Source organism: Hirundo rustica, chromosome 1, assembly GCF_015227805.2.
Source record: "Hirundo rustica isolate bHirRus1 chromosome 1, bHirRus1.pri.v3, whole genome shotgun sequence".
NCBI classification, from domain to species: domain Eukaryota; kingdom Metazoa; phylum Chordata; class Aves; order Passeriformes; family Hirundinidae; genus Hirundo; species Hirundo rustica.
Genome location: NC_053450.1, coordinates 33,324,341 through 33,343,186, shown reverse-complemented (window position 1 = coordinate 33,343,186; position 18,846 = coordinate 33,324,341). Strand labels below are relative to the sequence as shown.

At 39.4% G+C, this 18,846-nt stretch overlaps 1 protein-coding gene across 11 annotated transcripts in view; it reads right to left on the bottom strand.

Moving 5' to 3' along the window:
• EYA1 (EYA transcriptional coactivator and phosphatase 1) overlaps positions 1-18,846 on the bottom strand; it is a 146,777-nt gene that overhangs the window by 29,057 nt on the left and 98,874 nt on the right. For all 11 annotated transcript variants that reach the window (XM_040060879.2, XM_040060893.2, XM_040060945.2 and 8 more), the window contains 3 exons: positions 18,125-18,264; positions 16,811-16,894; positions 10,859-10,948 (listed from right to left, as the gene is read on the bottom strand). In XM_040060879.2, coding sequence (XP_039916813.1) covers positions 10,859-10,948; positions 16,811-16,894; positions 18,125-18,264 — 314 coding nt within the window. The remainder of the gene's footprint in view (positions 1-10,858; positions 10,949-16,810; positions 16,895-18,124; positions 18,265-18,846) is intronic.

Sequence of the window (18,846 nt, the reverse complement as noted above, 5' to 3'; positions counted from 1 at the left end):
GCTGGCTCCATGACATTTCTACAAGGTGTGGGAGAATAAATGATGGACTTCTACACTGCCAGTAGTGGCCAACCTGCTCTCCCAGTTTGCTCTGAGCTCTTGCTCAAAGTCTGCACTTAAGAGCTGGCTTGCATCCAAGCACTTCATTTGTTAGATTATTTGACTCTAGGACCAGATGTGCTAAAATACTTTTGGAAAGAAGAGCATTTTACCCTGCAGTGGTCATGGTTCTTTGAGATGTGCAATAACCTGCATATGGTAAGCCTGCTGAATGCAGTAATGAATTCAATAATGTGTATTATCATAATGCCCAGGATCCCAAGTCATGCTTTGGAGTGCTACTGTGCCAAAAGTTATGAGTCTGAGTCTGTGGCAAATTAAAGTATCCAGGTCTGAAGGGAAATAGTTTCTCTTTCTCCTTCAGATTAAAGAAACAGAACATATGTCTGTATTGCTTCAAAGGCATTCCTACAGGGCACTGTGTGGTACACTGGGGACATAGCTGTGTGCACGGTCACTGAAGGACCTGTGAGGAAAGTCACTTAGTCTCCTGTGGTGTTACTGATACCTACAAAGGAGAAATTTTCAGGCTGATGAAAAGAGGATATATGTCCCTGTCATGAAAAAAGGTCTCCTTGAGGGTTAGAAGTGATTTATAGAGTACATTTGCTTACAGCAGCAGGGAGGCAGCCAGGTTTCACCTGTAAGAATTGAAGTCAAAGGCCAAAAAGGAACTAATGTTCAAGGAGTTCTGCTCCATGATCAGGCTTTATGGATGCTGTCCTGGGTATTAGTTGTTCCCTTTCTTATCCCTGAGCTCTGATGATGATCTCCCATCTTGGAAATCCCTGTAGTACATGGTGTTAGTACAGAGTGTATCACCATCTGCTTTAGTGACAGGGGAGCCTGCTTTGCAATGTGGGCCTTAGGGGTCCTTTATGTTCCTTTAGGAAACAGAAGGGCTCAGCATACTGCTGGGTGTCAAACATCTCCATCACATTTCAAGTAAAAAAGCTGTCCTCCACACAGCCTTGAGCTTGAAAAGGAATAGGAGGGAAGGGTAGAGTCGATAAATACTCATCATCTAGTGACTGGGGGCCATAAACAAAAGCAGGAACTTCCACATAGTAAATTATAAAAGGAACAATCCACAAAAAGCAGTTTTCTTTAAAAAAAAAAATAATCTGATAGTTCATTTCTCCCTATCAGCTTCTAGATCTGAGTAAATTCAAGCTAGCAGTTACAGACTGGAGTCCTGGAAGGATTTATTGCCCTATGGGTGGAGGGAGGACATTTACAAAGCAAACACAGAGCATGAGAGTGCAAGGACATAAATGCTGTTTTTTCTCTGCTTTAAGCTGTGAGAATATGTATCTGTGGAAGACAGCATCTCAATGCTTCATTAAAGCTAAAGGAAAGGAAATGTTCCCATATGTGCAAAATGAAGGATTTGTAAAATGTTTCTGTATTAATCTAACTTTATTTAATGGAGTGAAGAGGCAGAGAGATGGGCTGCTCTTGTGCTGCTCCTTGGTGCCTGAGGATTGGCTAACCTTGTTGGTGGCAGGTGGGCAGGACAGAGGAGTGAAGGTGCTGCCTGGCAGCCAGGCTGGGATGGGAGCACCTTGGCCACTGCCTGCCCTGGGCTGACGGTCCAGCCAGCTGTGCCTAATGACAGAGTTGCACCTTATGGAAATCATGTGCAACTCCGACACAGGCAGCCTTCCAGAGGGGTCCATGCACAGTAATATGCTAATGTGGTTTCTTAAGAGTTCATGAATATGAACAAACACCCCATTCTTGATATCCTAACACGATTATGCAGCTCTTTTTGACATACAGAAGAGACTGTGCTCTGAATTTTCATCACGAACGTATTAGATGTGGAAAAACAAGTGGATTTTAAGTAACAATCTCAGAAGAAATCAATCAAGGCCATCTTTATTTTTCAGAACATATTTGACTATTCTGATTTTTCTCTTATAAAGAACCAAAGTTACTGTTTGACAGTAGTACCTTATAGCATTCCCTGATGTTTTATCACTAAGAGAAATATAACAACTAATGTATCCTGAAAACTCATACCACATTGCCATTCATTTTAAACGACTCTCATACACATATCATCACTTTGCATAGACTCCAGAAACAAAAGGGAATTGTGAACCCATGGATGTGCATTATATATGCTTCACAAATGGCATAAAAAATAATACTAATCATGACCATGCATCTAGACATTTGTCAAAGGTGGGAAAAATTGATTTTTTAATAATACCATTAGAATCTTATTTTGAACCATCCTACAAAAGCCTACACCAAAAAACTTGAAATGAACAAACGGAAATAAAAGTTCCAAAAGAAAAACAAACAAACAAACAAAAACCCCATGAAATAAAAGTAAAAATCACTTGCTTTCAGTTACTTAAATAAAATTCAAGACAAACAAATGAAAAAGTATTCTAAGTGTTAGGTAAGATTAGACAAAAAAAGAGTAAGTGACATATTCAGCTTCAGTATACATCTCCAAAGGAATAGATCCAATGAGATGGCGTCATTTTAGAACAAAGTCTGCAAAGCAATGAACTAACTTTTTCAAATAAGATATTCCTAATAATTCACTATCACCAATATTCCTTTTACATGCCTAGTTACAATATGCACTTGATATGCCAAAAATGAAAAAAAAAACCAACTAATACTTTTGAAGTATCAGTATAAACATAAAAAATCTTTAAAGATGCAGATAGAGTCACAAAATGATTTTGGTTGGAATGGATCTGAAAGATCATCCAGTTTCAGGCCCCCTGCCATTGGCAGAGACAACTTCCACTAGACCAGGTTACTCAAAGCTGCATCCAACCTGGCTTTGCACCCTTCCAGGGATGGGGCATCCACAACTCTCCTGGGCAACATGTTCCAGTGCCTCACCAACCTCACGCTAAAGAATTTTTACCTAATAATAATCCAAGCCTACCCTTGTCCTGTCACTAGATCACACCTTGTATAAAGTCCCTCTCTTGCTCTCCCCTCTGTGTACTAGAAGGCCACAATAAGGTTTTCCTGGAGCCGTCTCTTCTCCAGGCTGAACAACTCCAACTGTCTCAGCCTTTCCTCACATGAGAGGTGCTCCAATCCTCTCATTGCCTTTGTGGTCTCCTCTATGCCCTTCTTTAGCTGGGGTCCCAGAGCTGGACACAGTACTCCAGGTGGGATCTCATGAGGGCAGAGTAAAGGAGGACAATCACCTCCTCAACCTGCTGGTCACGCTCTTGATGCAGCACATGACACAACCAGCTTTCTGGGCTGCAAACACACATTGCCAGGTCATGTCTAGCTTTTTGTCAATGAAAACCTCCAAGTCCTTCCACCCAGGATTTCTCTCAATCCAGTCTCCTCTGGATTATCCCAATCCAGATGCAACACTTTACCCTTGGCCTTGCTGAACCCCCTGAGGTTTCAAGCTTTTCAAGGTCCGTCCGTATGACATCTCCTCCCTCCAAAGTGTTGACCACTTCCTCTTTGTTGGGATGCACCATTCCTGAGCTTGGAGGAGCTGATCCTTGAATATTAAACACTTTTCTTGGGTCCCTCTTCCCTCTAGGGATTTATCCCATGGTCCTGCCAGGTAGATTGCTGAAGAGGCCAAAGTCTTTCTTCCAAAGTGTAGGGTTGTGAGCTTCCTGTGCACCCTCCTTGCTGCCCCAAATATCTCGAAATCCACCATTTCACGGTCACTGCAGTCAATCCTTGAGCTTCACATTCCCCACCGTCCTTTCTCGTTGATGAGGTCCAGTATAGCACCTCTCCTTGTTGTCTCCTCCATCACTTGCAGAAGGAAGTAATCATCAACACATTACAGAACCTCTTGGATTGATTACGGCCTACTGTGTTGTACCTCCAAGTATCTGGGTGGCTGAAGTTCACCATGAGGACCAGGAATTGTTAATGTGAGGCAATTCCTACCTGTCTGTAGAGAGCCTCGTCCACTCAGTCTTCCTGGTTAGGTGATCTGTAGCGGACTCCCACTTAATGCCACCCATTCCCTGCTCTCACTTTAATCCCGACTCCTAAGATCTCAGTCACCTCCTCATCTATATCCAGGCAGTGCTCAATGCATTCCAGCATTGACATCCACTGACACAGAGGGTTACAGGCCCTCCTTGTCTCCCCTGCCCATCCTTCTGAAACATCTTGCATATTTTCATTCAACACTACAATCACAAGAGTCATCTCACCAGACTCTGTGATGTCAATAAGATCATAGACCAGCAGGCATGCACATGCCTCTAACTCCTCTTGTTTACTCCCCATGTTGTGTATGTTTGCATAGAAGCATTTAAGATGGGCCCCTGATGAAGCCAACTTAAGGGCTGGAGCAGCTGAAATTCCTTTGTGCTGTTCTTCAGGTGGTCTTCTGCTGACCTGTGATCCCACTCCAGACTCTGGGCACCTATGGCTGCCACAGGCATCAGACTGGTAGGAGTGGGATGGATTGAGGTTCCTCTCTTCCAGCAACTTTAGTTCAAAGCCCTCTTCCTCAAGCCGATGACAGAAGATGCTCTTTTTCTCTGCCAGAGGGAGCCCCACCAGCCCAGGTTTCTCAAGAAAGTCCCATGCTCTAAAATACCTGAACATCTCTCTGTGATACCAGTACTGCAAACATTTGTCAATTTTGCAGGTTCAACTGCCCCTTTCAAACTCCTTTTTTATGGCTGGGAGGATTGATGAAAAAACTACCTACACTCCAGAACTCCTTACTGCTGCTCCCAGGGCTCTGCAATCCATCTTGACTGTTTTTGTTTCCTCAGACCATATCACTGATGCCTGTGTGAAATAGCAGCAGCAGACAGAAGCCAGAGTACTGTATGAGGCTTGGTAGTCTGTTGGTGACACCCTGTCTTGGGGTCACACCCAATACAAGGCTCTGGCAAACAGCACACCTCTCTAGAGAGCACCTGATGTTGGCAAATAAGGCTGAGTCACCTACTACTCTCACCTCTCACCCTCTCTTAGTTGCTCTCACTGTTATATGGGGGGATTATGGGGTCAGGCTCCTTACTCAGCTCCAGCATCTCTCCTGTGTGATGTGTCTCTCTTTTTCAGAGAGAAAGAATTGAAGCAGTTCTGCAAGGGTATCTCAGGTTTTGGAGAGGCATCTTCCTCCTGCAGATCCTTGCCATTGCAAGCTTACATTCTGCTATGTTATTGCTCCCCCTCCCTTCTGTGTGTGCCAGTGGGGGAGGTTTTGGCTCTTTGGCCATGGGCTGTAGGTCCACTGCAGACTGCACTTGGAAGCAGCTATCCAACTCCACTGAACCGGCTATACCACTCCTTCTCAGCCACCCTGATGCTACGCAGTCCTCCCACTGCTTCCTGCGGCTCAGTCACCTGCCACAGGAGCTCTCCACCTTTGGCAGGCAGGTCTGCTGTCCTGTCCCTGCCCCAGGAGAAACCTCTATTTGCCTTCTGCAGCCTGAGTTCTGCACTGCAGTCTGAAGGGAGCTTCAGCAGCCCTGTCTGTGTGGAGGCTCTGGCCACCGTCAGGACAGAAGGTGCAGATGCCCCATCAGAGCTGCAGCCTTTGATCTCAGAGGAGTGCTTGCCATTCTGCCTTGGGAGTCAAGTGGGATGGATGAGTGGCCCTGACCTGTGCAGATGGATACAGAAGAGTTCTTGGTTGCTTGTTGGGGGCTTTCCCCAACATTCAGGTGGTTTCAGGGTCCTTGCTCCCCTGCGCAGCTCCGAGCCGAGCCGAAGGAAGAGACAGAGTTCTCAGGTTTAGATTTTTCAACGTTGCATACTTCGTTTATTGTTTCTTATCTTACAATTTTCTCGGAGTCCGACAAGATGTTCGCAGCTGCATGGACTCCTCATGTCTCCCCCCGAGCTGGGCTGTCCTTATCTTTTATACTAATTACTACGTATTTCTTGTTTACTATTTCTTACCAATGTCTATCACTATTACTAAAAAGGTCATCTTTACTTTGACCCAATCCTCACTAACTACTTTGTGCCACGTCAATGCAGCAATGGAGTGAGGGAAGGAGAAGGAGAAGAAGAAGGAGACAACGCCCCAGATTCTCCATCTTGTCCCCATTCACTTCAATGCTACGAACTTAAAACTACTGTTTTCTCATTCTGTGATAAGCTAAACTACTATTTCTCACATTCTTGTGGCCTGTAAACCTTCTCTCAGTGTAGGAAGTTTTTCCCATGGACTGAAATCAAAGCCAGTGTTTCTCTGAGCTCTGGGCTGGGGTCCCAGACCCCCCTGCCCAGGTCCCTGACCCTCCAGGGCAACCAAAGGAATGCCCTGGACTCCAACAGTTGCTGGTAGACTTCAGGTGTCTGCAGCTGGCCAGTGGATGTCCCTCCTCTGAGTCGACATCCTCCCTGAGCACCCTGCTGAGCCAACTGCTGGTGCTCCTGGACACAGTGCTCACTAGGGCTGACTACTTTGGGAAGAGAGATTGCCCACCATATGGGAACTGACAGTGGTCAGAAAACAGATTTTTAGGCAGTAGCTTGAAGCCTGTGGGAAAAGCCAAGTACATAACTCTCCTACTCTGGCCTGGGAAATCATAAGAAGAAACCCAGAACAATCCTCGTAGATATCCTCTCCCTGACACCTGGTGTTTTTTCCAATTTGTTTACTGGTAAAGATGTTTACAAGGAGGTGGTGTTCTAAATGACCAATAATATTCATTGTACCAAAACACAGGATAAAAGAGCTTATCTTTCAACAAACCTTTGCTATAATGACCTCCAAAGGAACCAGAGTTTTACGCATTGTTATTTGAGCCATCCCAATTCCTAAGGATACCACCATTATCCTGGCCTCCTACCTGCCAGGACAGTGAGCCACTCTCATAAGCCCTGCTGGCTCCTGGTGGGTCTCTGTGCTCCCCTGGTGATTCCCTGGCTGAGGAGCACCTCCTGTAAGCCACATTAACCTGCTCTGCTGCAGAACACACCTGCACCAGAGCTCACCACCTCAGTGGATGTCACGTTTCAGTCCTACCATCAAGCTGCTAACTTCCTTAAAGCACCGGGGCATACCTCCTAAAATACATAATATGCATAATTGCTCCATATACACATTTAAAATATTATACCTTATTATCCCTATCAAAACATAATCAGCATGTAAAATCAAACATTATTTTCAGATGAGGTAACTGTGGTTCTCTTGAGAGCACTACATCAATGCAGTTATTCTCTCTTGCACACAATTAAAATTCAACTATATAACAGATAGTATGAGATATTTAAATAAAAAACTTCAATATTGAAAACTTAAAGCTCTTGTTCGGAAACAGATTTTGGAAACAAAATTTTTAGAACACTGCACTATCTTCAACTGTTTAGACTAGTACACTACTATAATGTCATTATGAAATTACTCCTAACGCAAGAAAACACTGTTTATTATAGTACTTAGATCAAATTATATGTAAGCAAACACTACATAAATTTCTTTTCAGTATGTTAAAAATCTTGTCCTACCCTTTTAACATGCTGTTTAAGGAATGTTCCTAAAGATCAGAAATTATTTGCTATTGCATCCCTTTGAAATTAATTACTCCAAATATACCTGTGCAAAGTAAAGGAAATAAGTAATTTATTTCATTTTTTTCAAAGCAATAAAATAAGAGCTAGTACAGGGGTGCAAATCTAACTGTAGTTCACCCATCCAGAAACAGAATACTGACTTCAGAGCAAGACAGTGAGATCTGACTGAATTTTTTCAATGACTTTGAAGTTTTGAATTACAAATATTACTATTATTACCATTATTATAACTTTTACATAAAAAAAATACATAAACATAGATGATTCATTTACCTAGCTGTACCTCCTTGTACTAAATTCAACTGATACACATTGGCATTGATTCACTTTATACAGACTAAAAATTGACTGCAAAAGTTTAGAATTTAACCTAATAACATTACTGAATCTCTAAGTTGAGCTTTGAAAAACCAGTTAGGTCATACATAAAATCAAATTAAGCTTCAGAGATCACTGCTGCAACTCTGCCCTTTGCATTCAAAATGTTCAATCAGTCTTCAGCATTTTATAAGAAGAAAAAGTATTTTCACTTGGAACACAGGAAAGCTATTCTGATTATAGAGTTTTCTGGAATGTGCTGGATGAAAGATGACTTTTATTTAAAAACATTAACTTGTGGTATCTGGAAAAATGTGCATCATAGGCCAAAGTTATGACAGATGATTGCCTGCCTTTAAAAGCAGCCTTTCTACGTGCCAAGAAGGGTTCCCTCTGAGCCTGGGTGAGACAGAGGGCATCAACTTTCAGATTCCTACTTTGAATTAAGCCTAGATTCAAAGACACATCTACTCTGTGGGTTAGATATCTTCCAAATCCCGCTTTGCTGTTCTTCATACTACTGCTGGGCAAGGATACCCAAGCTCTGCAGCTCACTGGCAATGCTGCCCACAAACATTCTCAATCCAAACAGCCCAGCTATTTGTGCTCGTGAACTGGAAAGTTCAGACCTGAGCTAGATCTTTCAGACTCAGTCCTTCATCAGTGAGAATAGATGCTTTAAGCCTGAGGCATTTCCAAACAAAATTGTCCACAGTTGTCATGAAAGCCTGTCAAGCTGTGAGCAGCCTGAACTTCCAAACCATCAAGCAAAGACTTCTGAGTTTCTGAGATGAATGTGAGGAACCTGGCCTGAGGTCACAGCCCTTGGGAAACTGCCAGGCCCTGCCAGTTAAATGGTGATGCTCACAAGAATGAGAAACTGTGGCTCCAGGAGGACATGCTCCTTCAAGAACACCACATGTCTGCAACACGCTCAGAAAAATGGGTCATTGCCTCAGTCTGTGATGAGGTCTAGTCTTACATGCTGCTTCCCACAAAGCACAGGCTCTCTTACACCCTTTCACTGTGTACTCTGAAGGCTTGTCTATGCAACTGAACATGCTCTTCACTCCTTGGACAAGGCATGATCCTTCAGACTGGAGCTCATGTTCCCCAGTCATGAGGATTAGAGCTTGTGTACAAGGACACGCACACAGCTGCTCACTCCTGGGTGCCTCTGTGTCTGAGGAAGACAGACCAGGGTATAGACACAAACTATTACACTTCAGTTTGGACATACAACATAAACTGGCTTGTTATGGTGGAAATGCAAAGAATCAGGCTCATCAGTGAGCTCCTCTGCCTTCATGAACCACCTGAGCAGTTTTTTTCTCGTACACAGCTTCGAAGTTCTTGAGTGAATGACCTACTGTGCTGTTTTGTTAAGGCTGCAACATGTCTATTAGCAGAAGGTAATGCCTAAGATGTGATTGATTAACTTCCATTAAAGTCAGTGAGGCTGACAATCGTACGAAGTAGCTGCATATCTCGCTCTGCATAGCAAATGAAAACACACTGAATTTTATTAAATATACTGCTAAAATACAGAAAGAGTAGTACTTTTTCATTCTGCTCTGGTTAAAATGAAATATAACCAGGAATCAGAAACAGAGTTGGAAAAAAACTAGCATTGTTATATTTTTAGACAAATCTGAAAAATAAGTCCTATGCATGCAACACATTGATGGTGCTTCTTATATCCAAAACAATCATATCTTTACATACTGCTACTTTAATGAAAGAATATGCTACTTTAAAATCTAAAGAAACCAGCTATTTTACTGTAAGTTTAAAAATTAAATGCTCTAAGGAATGGAAGAAAAAAAAAAGCATGTTCAATAATTTCATTACGTTCCAAGATGCCAAATCATCTGTGAGTGGTTTCTTTTTAGATGAAAAGAAATCAAAATATAGGACAGATGTTGGACAAACCACATTTGAGGGCTATCACACACTGGCATTTTTCAAATTATTTTGGCTCATCTATTGAATAAGGTGTATTTCCCTTGATTTTGAAAAGGGAAACATCAGGAAATATTTAAAGGCCAATTGCTGCCAATTAACTTTGATCAGCAAAAGTTGCATTTGAATCTTTTAGATTCTTTTGCTGTCTGGAATAACACACTATTCTAAAATCTAGCAAAACAACAACTTGATGATTAATGTGTGTTGGCAGCCCCACCACAAGCTTGCTTAACAGCTGGATTTTAAATAAACAGCTGTCTTCACTATGATGGGAAAGAAATCTGACTGTTTTCATGTTTTTGCGTTATTAAAATGTGATCAGAAATTCCTTTTTTCCCTTTTAAGACAAAGCAGCCAGGCATTACAGTGACAGTCTCTTTCAGCAGTTTGGAGAGCTTTGGAACAATCTCCCAAGCGACGCCAAACCATAGGCTGTGTAGGCTAAAAAAGCCCTTGGCAAGACACCCGCAGCTCCTCGCTGCAGGCAGAGGCACCCTGGCACAGAACACCCCGTGCCTGCTGCAGGCTGAGCAGCCCCAGGAACGGCCCACAGACAGCCCATGCAACATTAATGATGTCCCTCAAGGCTAAGGTAACACTTGCCCACCGTGGGATGTAAGCAAGAAATCTGTACCCAGCCATCAACTGTTTATAGAAGCTGGAGTTTAATATTTAATGGCCCATGCAGACTATTGAATTCTGCATGTTTGTAGGTTCTTTCAGTGTATCCAGCTCTGAAACTTGTCTACTGTCATCGTAAGTGCTAAAACCTGTGAGGACAAAACGCTACCATTTAAACTGCAGTAACCTTTGAAGGCCAGTGCAGACATTCAGCGTAGATATTATTATATATCCTGATGACTAAATGATATAGCTATTTTCTAAGCATTTCTGTATTGAAACTCTGCAAATAATTGTCAAACCATCTAACAACACATAAAACCAGACAAATATTAAGTATTAGATCATCTCTGTGTGTTTTAAAAGAATGAACACTTACTTCTAAATCGTTAAAGAATAGATGCGTGTCCGCCAAATTGAAAATCATCTCTTCCATTCGGAGTCCAAGGGACACAGAAGTGGGAGGATCCTTAAAGAAGAAATTAAGCAAGTACACCATCAATACTGTGCCTAACATACATACCCAAATACAGATGAACAGATTCTCAGAACATACTACTTGTATTAATTGCAACATCTGCTTTGTCAGTTTCAGTTCAGTAAGAGTCTCACCCCGTACTACAACACTTCCCAGTAACACTCAAAAATAAGACTTTAACTCAACTGACTCCCTGATTTCGCAGTAGGACTTCTGTGGTCACCCTCATACATCCCTGGCACTGGTCTTTGCTCCCTGTGCAGAAAGGGCAAATCCATTTCACCTAAAACTTCTCCAGATTTTACAACTGTTCACAAGTTTTAGGATCAACCAGGGGTATGATAATACTATTGTTACTCAAAATAAACTCTCACTGGTCACAAATTACAGAATTCAGTCCTGGGAATACCTAGTCACTTAAAAGCAAAGAACTATTGATGCTTTGTTTGCAAATGGCAATTATATTTAAAACCACTCCTTGATTGTCCACAAAACCAAGTTTAATTATGTTTCCAGTTTGGCCCACCCATGCAGAGTGAACAAAACTATTGTTTGTTATTAATACATAACACACTTTAACTTCTCTACAGAAATTACCATAACAACTTACTCCTTACTGAGCTAGTAAACTTAAAAAGCATGTTCAGCATTGTGGTTACCAAATGCATTACAGATGTTTGTCTTGTTTTGATTTTTTTGGGTGTTCTATATATTTTCAATATGAAAAATCAAAAAGAGAGCCTAATACATATATTTGATATAGAGGTTCTCATTTATAATGCCAAGTATATCCAAGTGCACAGGAGCATGAGTTTGAAAGAACATGTTATATTATCCCATAACAGCCTCTATTAATAATGTTAGTTTGTTAGGAATTATATTTTAAATAGAACTGAAGAAGTGACAACCCATATTTTACTTAAAATAAGCTAATATTCTAAACTTGATGACAAGTCATAGTTAAAAAGCAAGAGATGCAGTCCTTAGTTTCTTTTTCCACCTCTCAATCAAATTAATAGGTGCTTCAACATGATCTCTGAACTTTCAAACATTTTTCTGTAACTAGTGGTTAAAAAGGCAAAATCCGTTGGAAAGAGCTGGAAAAGAACAGTGATTTGGCAGCCTGTTTGCCTTCTGGAAATGCCAAAACCCAAGAACTACTATCCAGAGAAAGAATTTTTGAAATTTTAAAGCAAGGTTTCATTGAGCAGACAAAACATCTATTCTTGAACTCACATCTATTAAGTTTTTAAAAATAGTTTAAAAAAAAGCTTTTATTAATCGGGAAAAAATATGTATCATGCTATTTGGATGAACTTTTCCTTTAAAAATAAATATTTAATTTAAACTGGCACAGCCCAAAAAAATAATAATAATAAAAAAAGGCTTCTAAATTCAAAATATGAACAAAAGTATTTTGTCTCTGTTTTAATATTGCTCTATTCGTAGATCTACGCCTTCCCCTGCTTTACTTCTGTAGACATGTGAAGTGGAAAGCAGATGGTATTTTCTCTCTGTCTAGGTCTGAGGCTTCTTCTCCTTTGACATTTCTGCTTATCTTTGTGCCCAGTTAACATCTCATCATCCTACACAGTTCATTGGGCTTCTTTTTGTTTAAACAGACAAGGATTTCTGTTGTGCCTGAGCAGCAACAGAAGCCACCGCACAGAAGCCTCTGCTCTAGTTATTATAGGAATTAGATGGGCTAGAGGTCTAAGATGCAAATGAAGATGACTAGCCACATCTTGATTATCAACTTCCAATGCAGCAAGGTAGAAATCATTCCCATCTGACTTCCATCCCTAAATAGGAACATCATTTTGAAAAGCAGAATAAATGGGCGACAGAGAATGATATTGGTTATGAATCCACTTGACCTATTTTAAACAAATGGCTGAAAATAAGTATGCTACATTTCAGTGTACACAGCTTGCTTTTTTTTATTATTGAACATTTTAATCATATTTCTGAGCCTGTAAAAAGGTTTTTGTAAAGCTTTCTTAACCATTTTACTCCAAGGTATTTTTACACGGCAGAAATAAAACAGAATGGTTTTCTCCAAAGTAATACTAAAATAATGTCATTTATTAGGTTAGTTAAATTAGGCAGAAAAAATATAGGAAACTCATTGGCACCTACTGTAAGTGTCAGATTAAATAACACAAAAGCTAAAAGAAGAAACAAAATGGATTGCTTTTCAAAGAAAGCTTAACTCCTAGGTTAAATATGATCTTTTTGTGTAGGAAGTTCCACTTAACACAAAAATTTGTTAAACTGTGGATCTCGGTAGCTACATGTTTAACAGAAGAAAAAAGCTTGTCTGCATTAGGGTTTTAAATATCTTGCAACTGCTCTAATGAAAAGCACAATAACCTTGGTTTAAAGCATCCTAGTATATCAAACACTGTCACCAGACGTTACAGTGGGGGCTGTAAACTTTAAAATAGACAAAGCTAGAATAAGGTTTTTAAAAAATAATCCCATACCCAACCTTCTCTTGCAATTTTAAGCCACTAATTGCTAACTAATTACTGAGAGGTGTCACACAAAGAGTAGGAAAGCTAACAATCCCTTCTTGTTGCCTGGGATTTGCAGATTCAGCCGGTGTCTTTTCAGGTATGGTCAAAATCAGGTACAAATCTCTGAGGGAGGTACAGTTTAACTAAAGAAAAGAAATACCAATGTCAAACTGCTTAAGTAGGCCTTTTGTTTTGAATACTGGCATTGGAGCCAAAACATTGCCTGTATGTCATTTCTAAATTCTACCTACTTGATTTCTTTGTTTTGTGGAGAAACAAGAAGCTGAAAAACAGGAAAGTTCACTTTGGGTACAAGGCTTATTTTCCACTTAAGCCTACAGGTCACAAATGAAGGGTTAAGTGAAACCAGGCTTTGTTTTTCTCTATCACTAAAGCGTATTAAACCACAATAAAATAGCTTATAATTTAAAGAAAAATTCCTTTAAAACCTCTGCCTATAACTGCTCTCACTGAGGATGGAAATGTATGTAAAAGACCACGGTGTTCTGTGCCAATACTGAAATGTATTTTCACCTGCTCCAAGATCATAAAGGGCTCAAATTTTTTCCAAATTCCAAAACTTAATCAGCCCTAATGTCAATTAAATTGGTAACTTTATATTTGATCAATACATCTCTCTCTGTACATAGCTAAAAAAGTCTGAAAGCAAATAGAAATGTTTTGATTCTTTGTCTAATCTTCTGGAAGGGCATATTCTTAGAGTTTCATACATTTCCATTAAATTCACTAAATTCAAATAGTTCTTAAATAAAAATGTAGGGATTTATGGAGTAATTTTTGCCATGACTGGGCAAAAAAATAATGGTGTTATTTTGTTGCAACAAAATGGAAGGAAAAAAGCAGGAGGAAAATAGAGCACAATAGCAGCTAAAGGAGAGCAGGTGATAAAAAACAGATGAAAAAGTAAGAAGATAGAGAAAAGGGTGGCACAAGAAAGAAGTTAGGAGGAATGAAGTTGAGAATTAGGCAAAGAAAATCAATCCCTTCAGCAGCAAGGCTGCAGATCATTCATAGTCATTCACCATGAAACTCGCTCAGGCATTATGAAAAGAGCTGAATGCCAAGTTGCCAAATCCCCTATTATTTAATTAGGACATTTTTGTTTGTCTGAAAATCCAGCTTTTGTATTTTAATGATTATGTGATCATCCTAGATTTAATTTTTTTAAAAGGGCATTTGTAGCCCTCACCGTAGTGCAGATTTGTAAGAGAACACGATGTTAGACTGCTCATAAACAAGAATACAGGTGAAAAGAACAATAATGCCCCTCAACTTTCTTTCTTTTCAGATTAATTTATAGTCTGGATTTCTGACTTTAAAGGCCAGTAATCATAGGCAAACACTCTTTTAAAAACATGCACCTTCTGCTGCCACAAATAAACCCAAAAATTCTCATGTTTTAGCACGTTTGCTTTGAACATTTGACACTGTCTTTCTCTAACATCCTTGGAAACTGCTGTTGTCTGAAGCTGTCAATAACCCAAGAGAAACTTTGATTTGAATGAAACCTTAAGAAAACAAAACCAGAATGGCACAGTTTCATGAAGTCATCCCAGAGCCAAGGACAGGTATGTTGCTACCCCTCACCAAAAAGATTTCGTATTTATCCCAAGATTAGGCAGTAATACCTTCTCTCCTCTCAATATCAACAGCTGGCTGTCATTTAGCAACGCAGGAATATTGTGCCAGATGCCATGCCAGCAGAGCCAGCCGGGCAAAAGCTACATCCTATGTAAACAGTGCCAACAGTGATGGAGCTGCAACCAGCAGTCAGCCCTCTCCTTGCAGTGTACGTATTTATTTGCAACCGAATACCAGCCACTCTCCTCAACCCCAGCCATCCAGCAACAAAGTGTTTATGTTTGTGCCCCAATTAATGAATCCACTACAGGGAACTAGTAACAAATGGAAAAAATATGCTCACATTAGTACTTCTATGGCAACGATTAATTAATTAGGCTTCTCCAGCGCTACTCTGCCCCCCAAAAGCCAGTGGTGAGATTCTGCCATCACTGAGCTTTTTTGTGAGCACTGGGATTTGTTCTCCTCATTCTGAACTAAATTTTCATAGATTTTGGAATACCACACAAAAGCTGATTTTAGTCTGAAAAATGGAAAATAACTTTTGGTAAATATTTAATACTCTTCTATAATGCTTTTCTCCATATCCATACAATAATTGTTGAAACGTTTAAATTCTAGTTTCTTTTTTATTACCTAAATATAAACTAACAACACCTAAGAAACCAAGGCTGCTGAATCAACTTGCTTTTCTGACATATAATGTAAAAAAACCTTAATTGTATTCCTCAAACAGGTACACTGTTATTACAGTAAACATTTCTGCAAACAAACCTTAGCAGAACAAGCAAGAAAGGTAGCAAAGTAGTAGTACTTTAGATTTTTATAGTGCAAAAAGCTGTGGAGAGAAACTCAGAATCTGACCCAGGCACTGGGGGTAGCTTTGCCCTTCACTCAGCTGCATGTAGGGTAAAACATTTGAGAAGCTTCACAAGAAGACAGAGGCATTACATGAAGCCAAACAAAACTGTTCTTTACATGCAGAAATTTTTGAGGTTAACAAAAAAATCACATCCTAGTTATAACTCACATGAGGTGAACATAAAAGGCTGTAACAGATTTTAGCACAAGCTGTTAGCTCTCAAATACAATCCTGAAAAAACGAAGTCTGATCTCTTAAGAACATTCCATTCATAAACTGTTCTTATTCACCTAAAATCAAGTTTCTCTTCTGAGAATTACCAAGGAAATCCGCTGTCTGTAGACATATTCATCAGTTCAGTTATGATTTATAGACTGTGCATAATAGAAAGATTTGACTCATAAGCAGACTTTCAAAAACATCAGTCAATATTTAGATTAAAAAAAAGAAATCTAAGGTACAAAATTTTAGGCTAATCTGGCCATGTCAAAAAACATTCTTCCTCTTTCGCCTCTTAATACAGAGCACAGCCAAACCATCATAGCAATCATTCCTGGAAGTTCTTCACTCTCTGAGGAGATGTAGGCCTTTGCAGATTTTGATGATATCAACAGCTTTCAGACAACCTGTATCTACAACCCAAACCTCAAGTGGTCAAAGCATTACTCCCAGCACTATTTAAATATGTACTGAATACAAGGGCTGAGTAACTGCAAGAATGGACATGTGAACAGCTTGATATTTTTTGTCTTGTAACACCAGTACCAGTTTGTCTGTAAAAATCAACTAATGTTCTGGCATTCCTTGTGTATCAATCATAAACCAGCAAATACAGCAACTGAACATTTCCATTGGTTTCTTGACACTTACCCTTCCATATCTGTTAGCGTACGACCCTGTAAGCAAGGAATGGAAAATGATGATTGTCTCATCCAAATCCCAAATGAATACTCTCTGTAAAAAGAGAATCAAATCAATGTGTTCCTTTGTGAAGCTAATACTTGAAATGGAAAGTTAAAATTTGAATCAGTAAGCACACAAATGGGAAAACAGTACTGAAATGGTTGCATATTAAAACCATAGCTTCCCTGCCATTTATTTTCAAAACTAACAAGTTTTGGGTTTTGGGGGGTTGTAGGTTAACACAATCTGTTGGCTTTTCACTACAATTGTTATTATATCAAATGTTTTAATTAGGATAGAATTATAGGATCACCAAATATACATAGAAAATGAGACTGTACAATGCAATTTTTGAAGCCTGATGTGAGACAGAAACTGAAATAAATAAAGAGAAGCATCTGAAAACTAAATCTTCAGGGTTAGAATTTTGTATTTCTGCAAGTCTTACAGAAGTTTTACAAAAATTCATGTAAGTGCCCTTGAAAATTACCTCTAAAACCAAAACAAAGCAGATTGCTGCTAAACACTTATTCTCCCTTAACTTATGTTAGTTTTACTGCATTTTAAGCATCTGAAGATCAAAAACTATGAACTCAGATGACGTATGTATAAAATTTATGGCATCAATAAATAATTATTTTGCTTAGAGACAATGGAAAATACATGTTTTAAATTTGTCCTCTGACCACACACAAAATGATAACTTAATGAAAAATAAAATGTTCAAATACAAGTTTTCTAAATCCTGGTGAGATTGTATTTCCCATGATGACAAATGGGGCAAGCTTCTGGGAAGGCAAAGTAATGCAGTGTGGACACTCATAGCTGTGGTATGACTTTGGAGATGTGCTCTCAACATAAACCATGGGCCACTGGGAGGAATGTGAATGTAGCATGAGAGAACAAACCCCACTATTGTGCTAGAAGTGTCTCCTGTCCAAATGAAAACCTTTCTTTGCCTTGGGAAAAGCTTGTTTCTTTTTTTTTCTTTCTTCCCCCTCCCCTCCTCCTCCTTTTCTTTCCTTTTGGTTTGTTTCGGTTTGTTTGTTTGTTTGCTTTGTTTAATCAAAAGGAGAAACACTCAGTATTTTTCCAAGAAAGCAGGAGTTCTTCCTGAAGAAGATTCTTTAGAAGAAAAATCCTATTTTCTATGAAAATACTGTTAGGAAAGGGGGAGCCTCAATGCCACTTTATTTTTGATGCGTAAATAACACTCCCTTGTGCAAAATAATGATAAAAATAAAGTTCTGTAACAGGCCAAAGACATTTTATATAAAGTACCTCCAGGTCAGAGTCAGGTGGTGGTGAAGGATTATTGTTTCTTCTGCCACGTCCACGCGATTTCCCATCTGAACTACGACGCAATCTGTCTGAATCTGAGTCTTTAATGGGGGTTGATGGGCTGTGGATTGTACTGTATTCTGTTGTAGTAAAGAAAGAACACTTTTACCCTTCAGTTCAATGTTCAAAATGTTCAACTTGTTTGCTTACACCAAAGCAAGTCCTAAGTAAAATAATTAAATATAAAACGGTAAGTGGTAACACTGATTCATAAATTAATTCAATCTAGCTGAATTTATATGTAAAAAAAGAGTGATAAACTATTTCAGGAAACCCCTATAAAAGACTTAGTAGGAAAAAAAGTAATTGCTTCATTCCTTCAATTATTACAAGATTAAACTCTAAATAAACAATTTTAAGGGATACCAGTTTTTCATAAAACAACATTAATTTAACTCTAGCTTTTCAAACTTAAATACCTTGAATGCTTTAAAATAACTCTCATGGTGATAGGTAAGAAAAATCCACTCGGGTGTGAAAAAAACCCAGACACAGAGAAATTGTAAAATTTTCCAAATTGCCAGGTTGGAGACACTTTTAGGTTCCTACATTTAAGCCAAAAGAATAGAATTGTTCCTAAATATGGCAGAAACCAGAGTATTTATTTTCCTATGGTAATTTAAATTAATAAGCGTTAAATATGCATCAGCTATGAAAATGTA